The following is a 13531-nucleotide window of genomic DNA, read 5'->3' as shown; positions in this document are numbered from 1 at the left end:
TTTAATACCAGTCATGAGTCAAGAGTAAATTCAGAAGTACAAAACATTTACTGGCTCAGATAGCAAAGAGCTGTTCTCCTTGGTGAAATACAATATTCTTAATTGTTTTGAGCCCAAATAAATGAATAACCAAACAAATAAGACTAAAACTAGTTTCTCTGTTGTCTCTCATCCAACAGAGACCCAATCTCTACAAATCATCAATCTATTCACATGTTATAGTTAGACATAACACCAAATTCCCAATCATTGCTACTAAGAGAGGGCAATGATACTGCTGCAAGCAGAACACATACAAACCACAAAATTAATAGAGAACATTATTAAAATTACAATAACAGAGAGCAAAGCAAAGTTACTGCCATTTTGAGAGCCAAAAAACAAAAGATGTGTCTAAGCTTTAAGTAATCCATGAGTTGCATTTCTCTGGGGAAAACTACACCTAGTTTTGTTAGGTGAATCCAATGAGCAGCTCAGTAGAAGATCTCCAAGATGTTAAAGTATATTTGAAAAAAAAAAAGTAAAAATCATGCCTCTCATACACATATAAAATGAACATGTGTTAAAGATTTTATTGAATGTATTAATCAATGAAGAAACAAGGTAGATATTGCAACAGCTCAAATTAGAAATCAAAAATCACAAATTTATATGAAGTAAAGGAATGCTGAAATGAATCTGCAAATGGAAGCAAAACAAGCTTCTTCCACAGTGGCAGACAGAAGTCAACTAAATCTCTACTAGTCAGGACAGATTTTGCATGTCTATAAACAAGAATTATTTTGTGTTGCTATCAGCTATCTTAGAGAAGGAAATGGCAACCCACTCCTATAGTCTTGCCTGGGAAATCCCATGGACAGAGAAGCCTGACAGGCTACAGTCCATGAGGTTGCAAAGAGTCAGACATGACTTAGGGACTAAACAACAATCAGTTTTCTACAATTAACAGTTTTAAGACAGTTTCCATAGATTTGGAGTCATATAACTCTAATCAGATAAGCCTGGGGAACTGTCTAGATTCTAGACGATGCAGTTATCCACCTGGGCACACATTTTTCCCACACAAGAGACACTTCTCCCATGAAAACAGAAGAAACAGGGATTGTGTGAATATAAGTAAATCTGTAGTTGCTGTTCAGTGACTAACTTTTTAAAATGTCAGTGCTGCAGTCAACATCCTCAGTGATTTTGGAACCCAAGAAAATAAAATGTGTCACCGTTTTCACTTTTTCCCCATCTATTTGCCATGAAGTGATGGGACCAGATGCCACGATCCTAGTTTTTTGATGGTGAGTTTTGAGCCAGTTTTTTGGAAATTAAGGAAGCTCATCACTGATAAGTCTCTTGTGCAGACTTTCACCTTTCCCCCCTTCCCTCCTCCCCCGCTCCCCAGTAATATGAGCGGGAGAATATGAGGTTATCTGCTACTACAAAGTAAAGCAATTAGTTGCTGTGAAAGGGCTCCGTGCAGAAAAATATCTCACACCAGCCTTACCTCAGTGACTTTCTCATTTCACTAAAAGTAGCCTTTAAAACACAGGGCTTCCCTGGTGGATCAGTGGTAAAGAATCCACTTGCCAATGCAGGAGACACGGTTCCATCCCTAGTCTGGGATGTTCCCATATGCCTGCAGAGCAGTGAAGCTAGGGCGCGACAACAACTGAGCCTGTGCTCTAGAGGCAACAAGCCACAACTACTGAAGCCCGCACCCCTGAGAGCCCATGCCCCACAATAACAGAAGCCATAGCAATGAGAAGCCCAAGTACCGCAACTAGAGAGTACCCCCGCTCACCAAAACTAGAGAAAAGCCCACACAGCAACAAAGATCCAGCATAACTCTCCCCAAAAAACACATATAAATCATCTGGGTATCATCTTTTGCATAACTTGTATGCAGAGTACATCACGCAAAATGCCAGGTTGGATGAATCACAAGTTGGAATCAAGACTGCCAGGAGAAATATCAACAACCTTAGATATGCAGATGATAATGGCAGAAAGTGAAGAGGAACTAAAGAGCCTCTTGAGGAGGGTAAAAGAGGAGAGTGGAAAAAGCTGGCTTAAAACTCAACATTAAAAAAACTAAGATCATGGCATAGGGTCCCATCACTTCACAGCAAATAGAAGGGAAAAAAGTGCAAACAGTAACAGATTTTATTTTCTTGGGCTCCAAAAGCACTGTGGACAGTGACTGCAGCCACGGAATTGAAAGATACTTGCTCCGTGGAAGGAAAGCTATGACATACCTAGATTGTATACTAAAAAGCAGAGAGATTACTTTGCCGACAAATGTCAGCATATAGTCAAAGCTGTGGTTTTTCCACTGCTCATGTATGGATGTGGAAGTTGGACCATAAAGAAGGCCGAGGGCCGAAGAATTGATGCTTTCAAACTGCAGTGCTAGAAAACGCTCTCAAGAGTTCCCTGGACAGCATGGAAATCAAACCAGTAAATCCTAAAAGGAAATCAATCCTGAATATTCATTGGAAGGACTGCTGCCGAAGCTGAAGCTCCAATACTTTCGCCACCTAATTTGAACAGCTGATTCATTGGAAAAGACCCTGATGCTGGGAAAGACTGAAGGCAGGAGGAGAAGGGGGCGGCAGAAGATGAGATGGTTGGATGGCATTACCGACTCAATGGAGATGAGTTTCAGCAAACTCTGGGAGACAGCGAAGGGCAGGGAAGCCTGGTATATTGCAGTCCAAGGGGTCACAAAGAGATACAACTTAGTAACTGAACAACATCACCATCCTTTGACTAGTACAGTCAAATCCTCACAGCCCAATCCTCTGGAAATCTATCACTAGGCAAGTTTGGGAAACACCGCTCTACCACATTTTAGTTTACTGGGTTAGCCAGAAGAGCCCTGAAGAAATAAAACCCAGTCCTGGTGAGTTTTGAAATATCCTTGGAGATCTTTCTAGGTGGGGCATTTAGGAGGTGTTCTGAGGAGTCTATGGGTACGTGAGGGAAGGGGGAATAGCCATAAAAGAGAGAGACTAGCAAAGGAAGGAGGCTGGAGGAGAGTGCCAATGAGATTCGTTAGTAGAGAGAGACAGAGAAATGGAGAACAATTAAATCAGAACCTTCAGGGGAGGGCTCTGGCACTGATATTTTTTAAAGCTCCCAAGATGACTACAAACTGCAGCCCAGGTTTATAATCTCTGTTCCTTAGCTGAAGTTCACCATTTTCACATCAGGTAAAGCTGGTCACTGATACTGAGGTTGTGATTCATTTATTCCCTGCTCAAGAGGATGTGAGGATTTTAGTTGAGCTGCTCCTTTTTAATTAGAGCAAAATTCCTAAAGAGGAAATGATTTCAATTGCGTCATATCACTGAATGTTCCCTTTCTACGAGTAAAAAGAAAAATAATAAGGTAGATTTTCCACTTATCAGTGTGTGTTATCCAGTTGTTGCAGTAAGATGAGAAGAACTCAGAAATATGGCTGTAAAATAAGTCTTGAAGTTTTTATTCTTTTCTAAGCTATTGCAAAGAGTAAAGTGAAGTGAAAGTGTTGGTCACTTAGTCACGTCCGACTCTTTGCAAACCCATGGAATGTAGCCTGCTAGGCTCCTCTGTCCATAGGATTCTCCAGGGAAGAACACTGGAATGGGTAGGCATTCCCTTCTCCGGGGATCTTCCCCACCCAGGGAATGAACCTGGTCTCCTGCACTGCAGGCAAGTATGACCTAGTAATACTACAAGCAGTCCAGTGGAAAAAGAATTTGGTCTCAGAAGATAGGTAGGACCAGTGCCAGTACTGCCCATGGAAATTATTAAACACTTAACTCACACTTAGCTTCCTTCTCCAAAAATAAGATTTTTCATCTCTTTGGATCTATAATGCCACGGATTGTAAGATGCACCAGTTTTACATATCACAAAGAAAACACAAATGACTGTTTTATTCCATCTGTAATGTAAATAGTTAGAATTATGACAGCATCTATTGGTAACACAGTCTAATGTTCCAGAATATAAAGATAAAAATTCTTGTCAATAAGATAAGCTGAGAAAAAACCTCTAAATCAATCTTTCCTAAAGTCAATTTGCTAAAAATGCCCACTGAAACTCCCTTCTTCTTCTCATGCTTGTTGTTTAGTCACTAAGTTGTGTCCAACTCTGTTGTGACCCCATGGACTGTAGCCTGCCATGCTCCTCTGTCTATGAGATTTCCCAGGCAAGAACACTGGAGTGGGAGCCAAGATACAAAAGATTATCTAATTAAAAAGCAACCTACCCTAAAAGTTTCCTACAGAACTTCCAAAAGATGTGTTAAAGAACACTATCTGCACACCCCACCAAAGAAAGTGATTAGAGACTTACACATATTTAACTAGTGATAAGAGCAAGAATTCTTTTAGTCAAAATCTAATCATGGGATCTTAAATATATTTTAGTTTGGCAGAAGCCAATAGTGTTTGTTTCAATGTTGCAAATGTATAGCTTGAAAACATGAGGGTGATTACAAAGGCATAAGGAGAAGGCAGTGGCACCCCACTCCAGTACTCTCACCTGGAAAATCCCGTGGACGGAGGAGCCTGGTTGGCTGTAGTCCATGGGGTCGCTAAGAGTCAGGCACGACTGAGCGACTTCCCTTTCACTTTTCACTTTCATGCACTGGAGAAGGAAATGGCAACCCACTCCAGTGTTCTTGCCTGGAGAATCCCAGGGACGGGGGAGCCTGGTGGGCTGCCGTCTATGGGGTCGCACAGAGTCGGACACTGCTGAAGTGACTTAGCAGCAGCAGCAGCAAGGTGAACTGGGTAAGCATGCTCAGTTAGTGAGGTATTCCATGCAGATGGAGGAGGGACAGGATGAGGAAAAAAAGATTAAAGTGGAGAAGACTAGCAGAACACAAGAGTTTGAGGGGGGAAAAAGACAGCTGTGTAATAGAAAGGAGAGAAGAGAGGAAGGAAATATAAGACGTTAACTGAACGCCTCTAACAATTGTTCTCCTGGATGAGGCCTTTAACAAATGTATAACCTGACAGAAAACAACATTCAGAAAATATCCAGAAAAGAAACAGCCTGCATGCAAATAGTAACGAGGGTCGGTGGCAAGAACCTGTAGCTACAGGAGAGAAGATTTGCGTGAGGGAGGTGGGGCCTACAGACCCACTGAACGGCTCCAGAAGAGCCTCTTAGTAGCAAGGAGACAGAAACAGGACTGCAATCTAGCTTAAGAAACAAAGGCAACTTGCTAGCTCATGTAACCAAACTATGGAAACGACTGAATGATCCAGAGGCTCAAAAGACAATGATACTCTTCCTTCGTTTCTCATCCTGGTCTTTTTCTCTCAATTTCTTCCTTGGGGTACCAAGAGCCTTAGGTAGACATTCTTTATACCGCACGAGCCAAAGGTTAAAAACAAACCGACAGCCAGCCAGCCAGACCCTCTACCTGGGCAACGTTCATCACTGTATTCTAAAATTATTAAGTGAAAGGTGTATGGGAAACTTGATAATGGAGGGTTCGGGCTGGTGACCTCACCTGAACCCACTGATTCAGCCAGACATTACCTGCCTTTTGTTGAGATGCGATAGGAAAGGATACGTGCTACCAGGGCGCCTCTAAAGCCTAGTAAATTATACCAGGATCTAATTACAGCTTTATATCTAACTATATATTTTCAAAAAACATGGAGAAACAAGTTAAACGACATCATCAGTGATAAACGAGCCAAATGAAAGAAATGTTACGTTTCATGGTGTAAATATCCGGTTCGCCCTACAAATCAGTATCATGAAGAGAAATGGCGGTGGGGGAGGGGGGAGTGGAGATGGGATGTTAGGAAATTAATGAGACCTAAGAAGCACAGCAACCAAACATAACGTGGGAGGACAGAACCTTCTTTGGAAGACATCTTTTAAACAACCAAGGAAATTGGAACGTTGAGTGAATATTAGGTGAGACTACGGAATTACCTTAACTTTTCGAGGTGTGATAATGGGTGATTACTTTTCTTTTTTTTCTCCCAAGTACTCATCAAAGAAAGTTTAACTGGGAAACTACGAGCTCTAAAGGGAGGCGGGCGGCCCACTCCGAAGAGCGTCCGCCTCACCCAGCGCGCTTGTCACGCTGGTCCGCGGGCTCCTGCAGGGCGCAGCTCGCCGCTCCCAGCATGCTCCACGGGCCGAGCACTCCCGCAGGAGGACCCGGGGCCCTGGGGCCCTCGACGAGACCCCCCTTACCCAAGATGCTCCGGGCGCTCATTTGCATGTCCCACCAAGAGGTGAACTAGACTTGGTTTAGTTGTCGAGCACCAAACGTGCGAGCTTTGTGAGTGACTGCACCAAATCAAATTTCCCAAAATGTTCCGCGTTCGCTGGGGAGAGGCGCAGCTTGGTCACCATAACTATAAAAGAGGAAAGATATCTGTACCTTATATATCCTGTGGGGGGTAAACGCATAGCGTGCTCGCTTCGGCAGCACATATACTAAAATTGGAACGATACAGAGAAGATTAGCATGGCCCCTGCGCAAGGATGACACGCAAATTCGTGAAGCGTTCCATATTTTGCTCTTCTTCCCACGGTCCAGATACTGTCTCAGGCCCAAAGGAAACGCCTTCGGTGAAGCACAACGTCTGGCACGCAATGCTGAATTTGTGATTTTTCAGTATAAAATATATTATGAAAAATATTCGTGCAAGGCAATCTATGAAATGAGAATGAAGCTGAGTTACATCTGTAAATTTATGTGCAAATATGAGTTTGAGTAAACTCCGGGAGTTGGTGATCACAGGGAGGCCTGGCGTGCTGCAGCCCATGGGGTCGCAACGAGTCGGACACGACTGAGCGACTGACTGAACTGATGTCGTTTCTACGTTATCTTGGACATAAGAAATCTTGCATTTCCTTAACAGAGCTTGAAAGTTCTGAAATCGCCTTTTGATCTGTCTCCCTAGACAACACAAAGCAGAGGCGCAGGTGGGTCTAGATCTTAGCACTAAAGGCTGCCTGAAACATGAAATGCTCAATGAATCCTTACCAAATCATTTCTGAATTATTAAATAAATGAATTATTGCTGTTAATGAATCCTTGCTATAGGAAGTAAGCAACAGTAGTACACGTTTCTCGGGCCTACTTTGTGACTTTGGTCGTTTTTGACTGGAATTCGTACTCTTTTCTCAGACTGTGAGCTACACAAAAGCAAGGACTGTTACCAAAGAGTGAACTCAGTGTTGGCCGGTGGATCCTTGAGCTTCCGGATCAACTGAAAACTGGCTAGAAGCAGCAAGCCGGTTACTAAGTCTTTCTGAGACGGGTTTTCTATGCCTGTTTTTATCTGACTTCTAAGGTACACTCAAACTGCCGCCTTACCTAAACCAGGTGGATTCTGTCATGGGAAATATAAAAATTCAGCGCCCAAAACCCAAAGTGTATTTTTACCAGTAAAAACAAGCATTCGACTGCAGACACCAAGATTAGCTAGGTAACTTAATAGAATTGAGACACGTTGGCCGGGGGGATGCCAGGCAGCCATCGAGCTAGAATCGACGCTGGGAGGGCAGAGGATCCGGTGGGAGAGAATTCCAGGTGTCCTCAGGCTTTGGGGATGCATGTCGGAAAGCGCAAACCGGAGGTCTGCCTCCAAAACTACCTCTCAATACTTAACAGTTTTTTGTGTTACTCAGGGAAAAAGTGTCTGGAGGTGGGGAATGGCGCAAAATATGGAACGCTTCACGAATTTGCGTGTCATCCTTGCGCAGGGGCCATGCTAATCTTCTCTGTATCGTTCCAATTTTAGTATATGTGCTGCCGAAGCGAGCACGGTTTGCCTTTCGTCCACGGCGTATATAAACTCTGGAAGGTCTCATCTCTTTAACAGTTACGGTGACCGAACCGTGCACCTTTTCGATGATTCTGAAACTTTTAGGGAAATTTGATCTCACGGATCCACGCACAAGGCTCACATGTTTGGTATTCTGACTGCTAAACCGCGAAACTTGTCGAGTTCGCCTCTTGCTGGGATATGCAAATGAGTGCCCGTAGGATCTTGGGTAAGGGCCCTGTCACCGGCTCCAAGTCGGACGATGGGTCCTCTGGGGCGCTCAGCCCCACGGAGCATGCCGGGAGCGGCAAGCGAGGCTTGCTTGAGGAGCTGCTAGCAAGTTGGACCCGCGTGGTCTGCGACGGCCGCGATGCGGACCTGCTGCCCAGCTGCGACGACTGAGGCAGCCCTGGGGGCCTGCCTGGAACAAGTGGCATCTCCCCCAAGTCTAAGAATTTGCGAATCGGTTGCTTTGCTGGGCCAGTAGGATGCTGGGTCACTAGGATTTTGGACCGAGCTCGGGTTCTCCCAGCAAAATGTGGAACGTGTCACCAATATTTCACCCGTGACATAGTAGCCTTGTGCCAGTTCCAGAGGCTTTGTCGATATAAGCTAGCGTCCAGCCCTCCAGGAGATTCCTCCCAACAACTAAACCAACTTAGATTAAGATGGTCAGCACCACACTCTAGGATGCCCCCGGCTCCGCTAGCGTTAGCGCCAGTGGATCCGGCCTGAATCCATTCTGCGCAGGAGTCAGTAAGATGGGAGGGGCAGCCAGGACGGATGGCCACGCCCCTCACAGGTGTCTTTCCCTGAGGCCACCTTGTAGCCTGGCCTCCAACCCGCTGGAACACTGGAGGACACGCTGAAACGCAGCTGTTTGGCCTGAGAGATCGATTAGAAGAATTAAAGTATTAGAGCTGAACTGGAGAATCATTCTTGTGCTTCCGCGTACTTCCCACACGCTAAACCTAACCCTATTATGATACAAACATGCCGGACAGACCTACCTGCAAGACATACTAGAATGCTAGTGTTAAACATCCTGATTTTAGCTACTGCTCAAGTCGCAGCCTGACACGTTGTGAACTGAGGTCCAAAGGTGAAAGCCTCCATATGCTGAATTAAAGTGAAGGGCATAAGCTTTCCTGCGTTGTGTTAAAATGGCACCCTTAACCAGGCATATGGCATATTAGAGAATAAGTGGGATTTTGCTTCTTTTGGTCGTTCTACCCTTTCCACAACATAGTATTTTGAAGCAAAAATCTGTGAAAGATTAGTAATTTTGAGGGGGAGGAGGGAGGAGGGTTCAGGATGGGGAACACAGGTATACCTGTGGCGGATTCATTTCGATATTTGGCAAAACTAATACAATATTGTAAAGTTTAAAAATAAAATAAAATTTAAAAAAATAAATAAAAATAAAATAAAATTGGTATCCAATTTTATGATGTACAAAAAGAAAATAGGGTGAACCCATCTAAGAGTTTCTGGTATTGATGAGACAAAAATAGAGAAAGGAACAGAAAGCCTACATGGATTATTGCTGAACCTATATTTCTCTGTGTTTATAGTTATAATTCTCTTCGTTCACAGATTTTGAGAAGTAATAAAATATATTGTTCTTATCTCTCCCCAAATCAGGCAAAAATGACAGTCTGTTGAATTGTCCAATTACAAATAAAATATGCTTCGATGCATTTTTTCTAATGACCTGTCTTTTAAATAAGCATTTCTGACTTCAAAGCTATTAAGAAATATTAAATTGATGTTCAGTTTTATGATTTGAAGAAATATATCAAACCCCTCATGTTCTTACTCCATTTAGCATCGGTACAGCCAGGTTATTAAAGGATACATGTTAAGAGGAATCTGTGGCTCAGCTGGTAAAGAATCTGCCTGCAACCCGGCAGGCTTGGGTTCGATCCCCCGGTTGGGAAAATCCCCTCGAGAAGGGAAAGGCTACCTACTCCAGCATTCTGGGCTGGAGAATTCCAGGAACAGTCCATGAGATCACAAAGAGTGGGACACAACTGAGTGACTTTCACTTTCACTTCATAGTTGGAAGGATGGTCAGAGTTCTAACGACATGAACTTGATGTCTCTACAAGTTGTAAACTTCGGTCAGGCTACACTTCTAGGTGACCATGTTTAAGCCCTTCATATTCTGAAAAGAGGAAAAATGTTTTACTACAGACAGAAAAAAAATTTGAAAGTTGACTAAAGATCAAATTTTTATAATGGCTTTAAATTATCAGATATGCATAGAAATAGCAAAAATGTGTGATTTTCGAGTCATGACACTTGGAGTAGAGCAGAATTTCTCACAGGTGATTTACACATGACCCCCTTTAAAGAAATAAATTCTCTCTAGGCTCCCTATATTGCTGTAATTACTTCTATTACATTGCTATTTAAATATGTATAAACATAAAACTGGGTATAAACTCATTCTTGTAGCTGTTACATAGTCTAAAACCAAAGCAAACTTACAAATTAAATACACAACTACAAATCAATATAATTCAAATGAACATTAATTTATTGCAGTAGATAATGTGTATGGCTGAAACTAAGTAAACACTCATGGGTTTGATAGTAGAAAGATGTAGCCTCAGATTTAGTTCTGTACTAGACTTGTTTCTGTGTTTTGACTCATGCAGAGAATTCAATTCACATAAGTATGTTCTGAAAAACTGAACCTTGGTTTACTACCAAATTATAGATACTGGAACATATTTTTTAAAATATTTTAGCATTTTTGAAATCAGACCACAGCACACAACAGATGGGCGCTGAGACTCTATGAAATAGGGTAGTTTCAGACTATCAGGCCTCCTAGTTAACACTGCAGTAAGCAATCTTTATTGATGACTCCATAAAGCTGTAGTATTTATTTCAACATGGAGTTGGTGTAACAGTATAATTGAAATCAGCAGTAAATATATATCTAATCAAATTTTGTTGAAATTTAGAACAAGATAAGATTATATTGAGTTGGTTTTAAACTCTTAAATGTTTTTTTAACTTTTTTTTTTTTTTCCAATTTCAGCCCTGAGATTATAGTCAGACAATTGAAAGCTAAGAAGGAACTAGGTTTCTCACAGTGTTTTGTTTACATCTTCTTGGGATTCCATTTGGACAATATTTCAACAATTGTTGGCAAGAGAGGAAAGGATTAACAGAGAGGCTGTATAATCAAAATTACCCTCTCACCCCCAAAACAAGGCAGACAGGTTCTACAGAGAAACAAGTCTGACACAGGCATCATAAGCCTCGTGGTTTTTCAAACAGGTTCCATACCATGTTTGCCATGAATGAGGCTTGAGAATGCTGAATTTCACAGAGGCAATTAGATACTGAAACTGCCTCATTTACATCATTTCAAAATTGATCATAAATCAGACTTTATTATGATTGCTTCCACTCTGTTTTCAGTTTAGAATATTCAAATTACCATTTAATCTTTATTTGTATAGACTGTCCTGAAAGCATTTGGATTTCTCTTGGTGTAAATACATCATTTATATTATTCAGTTTATTTCTGTTCATTTCTCATTAGAACCTACAAAATAGTACAGTACTCAGTGGCATATCATTTTCTTGATGAGAAACCAAAGTACTGATTTCTTTAAAAAAGTAAGAAACTAAAGACAAGCATTGAAAATGTTATTCATATGTATATTATTACTAGGTGGAGAAGGCAATGGCACCCCACTCCAGTACTCTTGCCTGGAAAATCCCATGGATGGAGGAGCCTGGTAGGCTGCAGTCCATGGGGTCACTAAGAGTCGGACACAACTGAGCAACTTCCCTTTCACTTTTCACTTTCATGCACTGGAGAAGGAAATGGCAACCCACTCCAGTGTTCTTGCCTGGAGAATCCCAGGGACAGGGGAGCCTGGTGGGCTGCCGTCTATGGGGTCGCACAGAGTCGGACATGACTGAAGCGACTTAGCAGCAGCAGCAGCAGCATTATTACTAGGGAAATAGAAATTTTGCCTTCACAGAATACGAGTACAGCGGCAGACACTGGCCATTGCTACCATTTATTATAGATAGCAGGACATGCCAACCAAACAGCACTGACACACTGATGTTCCTTAGTTCACAAAGCTGAAATTTCAAAGGTAGATGAAAATTTACATTGAAATTTTATGGCAATGCTTAGTTGTAAACTCAAGATAACTTATTCAGAAGTTTCAGACTCTGCTTATTTTAATATTTTAGGATAATCATCCAAATATAAATAATTTCTCTTTAAAATCCAGTAGAAAACTCTGACCCCTGAGAACCTGTTTTAAGACTCCAAGAGATTCTATATCCCAATTTGAGAAACACTTTATAGGTTGATATAGAAAAATCTACTTTCTAGAGTTTGTGCATCTTTATATGTGTTCTTTTCTTGAGAGGACAACCCAAGAATTAGAAATAGAAAAGGAGAGGGTAATAGTTATTAAGCACCAACTACTTGGTAGGCATATGAGATTGCATTTAATATTTGCAATTATTATCCCATTCTACAGCTGAGGAAACTGATGCTAACAGGAATTGTGCACCTTGTATAAATTCATATGAGTAACAATACAGGGTTAGGGGAAAGCCAGCATTTAAACTCAGGATCCTCAGAATCCAAATCAATGCTGCTTCTTATTCTATAATTTTATCTAACAGTAGAGAAACCCTAATACAGCTTTAACCAGGAAAATCTTTAAGAACTATTTTGAAATTCTTGGGCAATCAATACCTAGAATATCAGTTCAGTTCAGTTGCTCAGTCGTGTCCAACTCTTTGAGACCCCATAGACTTGGGGTACTTGGATACTTCACAAAAAGATATTCAAACAGCTAATAAGCAAATAAAAAGATAATTCAACACCATTAATCACTAGAGAATTGCTAGTTAATATACAATGAATAGAATTCCACACCTATTAGAATGGGTAAAATATAAAAGATTGACAGTACCAAATATTGGCAATTATGTGGATCAACTAAGAACTCTCATACATTGTTGGTGGGAGTATAAAATGATACAACTTTCAAAGAATAGTTTGGCAGTTTTTTATAAAGATAAACATACATTTACACATACATTTACACAAGCTTTCACATATTTGCCCAGAGAAATTAAGATGTATGTACACAAAGATTCATATAGAAAGGTTTGCAATATTATTATTCATATAGGAAGGTTTGCAATATTACTGCTTTACTCATAATAGTTCCAAAGTGGAAACAATCCAAATAGTTTCCATCAACAGGAAACTGGATAAGTTGTAGTATACAGTGGAATACTACTCAGCAATAAAAAGGACTGCATCACTGATATTCATAACCTGGATGAATTTTACAGATGTATTGTACAAAAGAAGCCAAACATAAAAGAGTACCTTTGTATGATTTCTTTCATATAAGGTTTAAAAAGAAGCAAAGCTAACCTAATAGGAACAGAACTCAGAACAGCCATTGCTTAGGCTGATGGGGAATAGGGAATGGACTAAAAGATGGTACAGAGAAACTTTCTGGAATGATGTAAAGTTCTATATATCTCAGTCAGTGGGTTATATGGGTGTATATATTTGTCAAAACATCAACTATACACGAGATGTGTGCATCTCACCATTAGCAATTATACTGCAATAAAAAAAGCAGAAAGCATTGAGAACAATACTTCAGTTCAGTTTCGTCGCTCAGTCGTGTCCGACTCTTTGCGACCCCATGAATTGCAGCACGCCAGGCCTCCCT

At 41.3% G+C, this 13531-nt stretch overlaps 1 protein-coding gene and 2 non-coding genes across 3 annotated transcripts in view; 1 reads left to right on the top strand and 2 right to left on the bottom strand.

Annotated features, from left to right (window-relative positions):
• The window catches only part of LOC139178223 (zinc finger MYM-type protein 2-like), a 100147-nt gene extending 94064 nt beyond the window's left edge, over window positions 1-6083 (bottom strand). The window contains exon 1 of the mRNA XM_070775440.1: window positions 5935-6083. Coding sequence (XP_070631541.1) covers window positions 5935-5996 — 62 coding nt within the window. The 5' untranslated portion in view covers window positions 5997-6083. The remainder of the gene's footprint in view (window positions 1-5934) is intronic.
• A 340-nt stretch (window positions 6084-6423) lies between these two features.
• Window positions 6424-6530, top strand: LOC139178514 (U6 spliceosomal RNA). Its single transcript, XR_011562898.1, has one exon. It is a non-coding gene; the product is annotated as a U6 spliceosomal RNA (small nuclear RNA).
• Window positions 6531-7677: 1147 nt separating this feature from the next.
• Window positions 7678-7784, bottom strand: LOC139178513 (U6 spliceosomal RNA). The gene has a single exon (XR_011562897.1). It is a non-coding gene; the product is annotated as a U6 spliceosomal RNA (small nuclear RNA).
• Window positions 7785-13531: the final 5747 nt, after the last annotated feature.

Source organism: Bos indicus, chromosome 21, assembly GCF_029378745.1.
Source record: "Bos indicus isolate NIAB-ARS_2022 breed Sahiwal x Tharparkar chromosome 21, NIAB-ARS_B.indTharparkar_mat_pri_1.0, whole genome shotgun sequence".
NCBI classification, from domain to species: domain Eukaryota; kingdom Metazoa; phylum Chordata; class Mammalia; order Artiodactyla; family Bovidae; genus Bos; species Bos indicus.
Note: the sequence above shows the minus strand (reverse complement) of the source record. Positions and strands in the feature narration are given on the sequence as shown.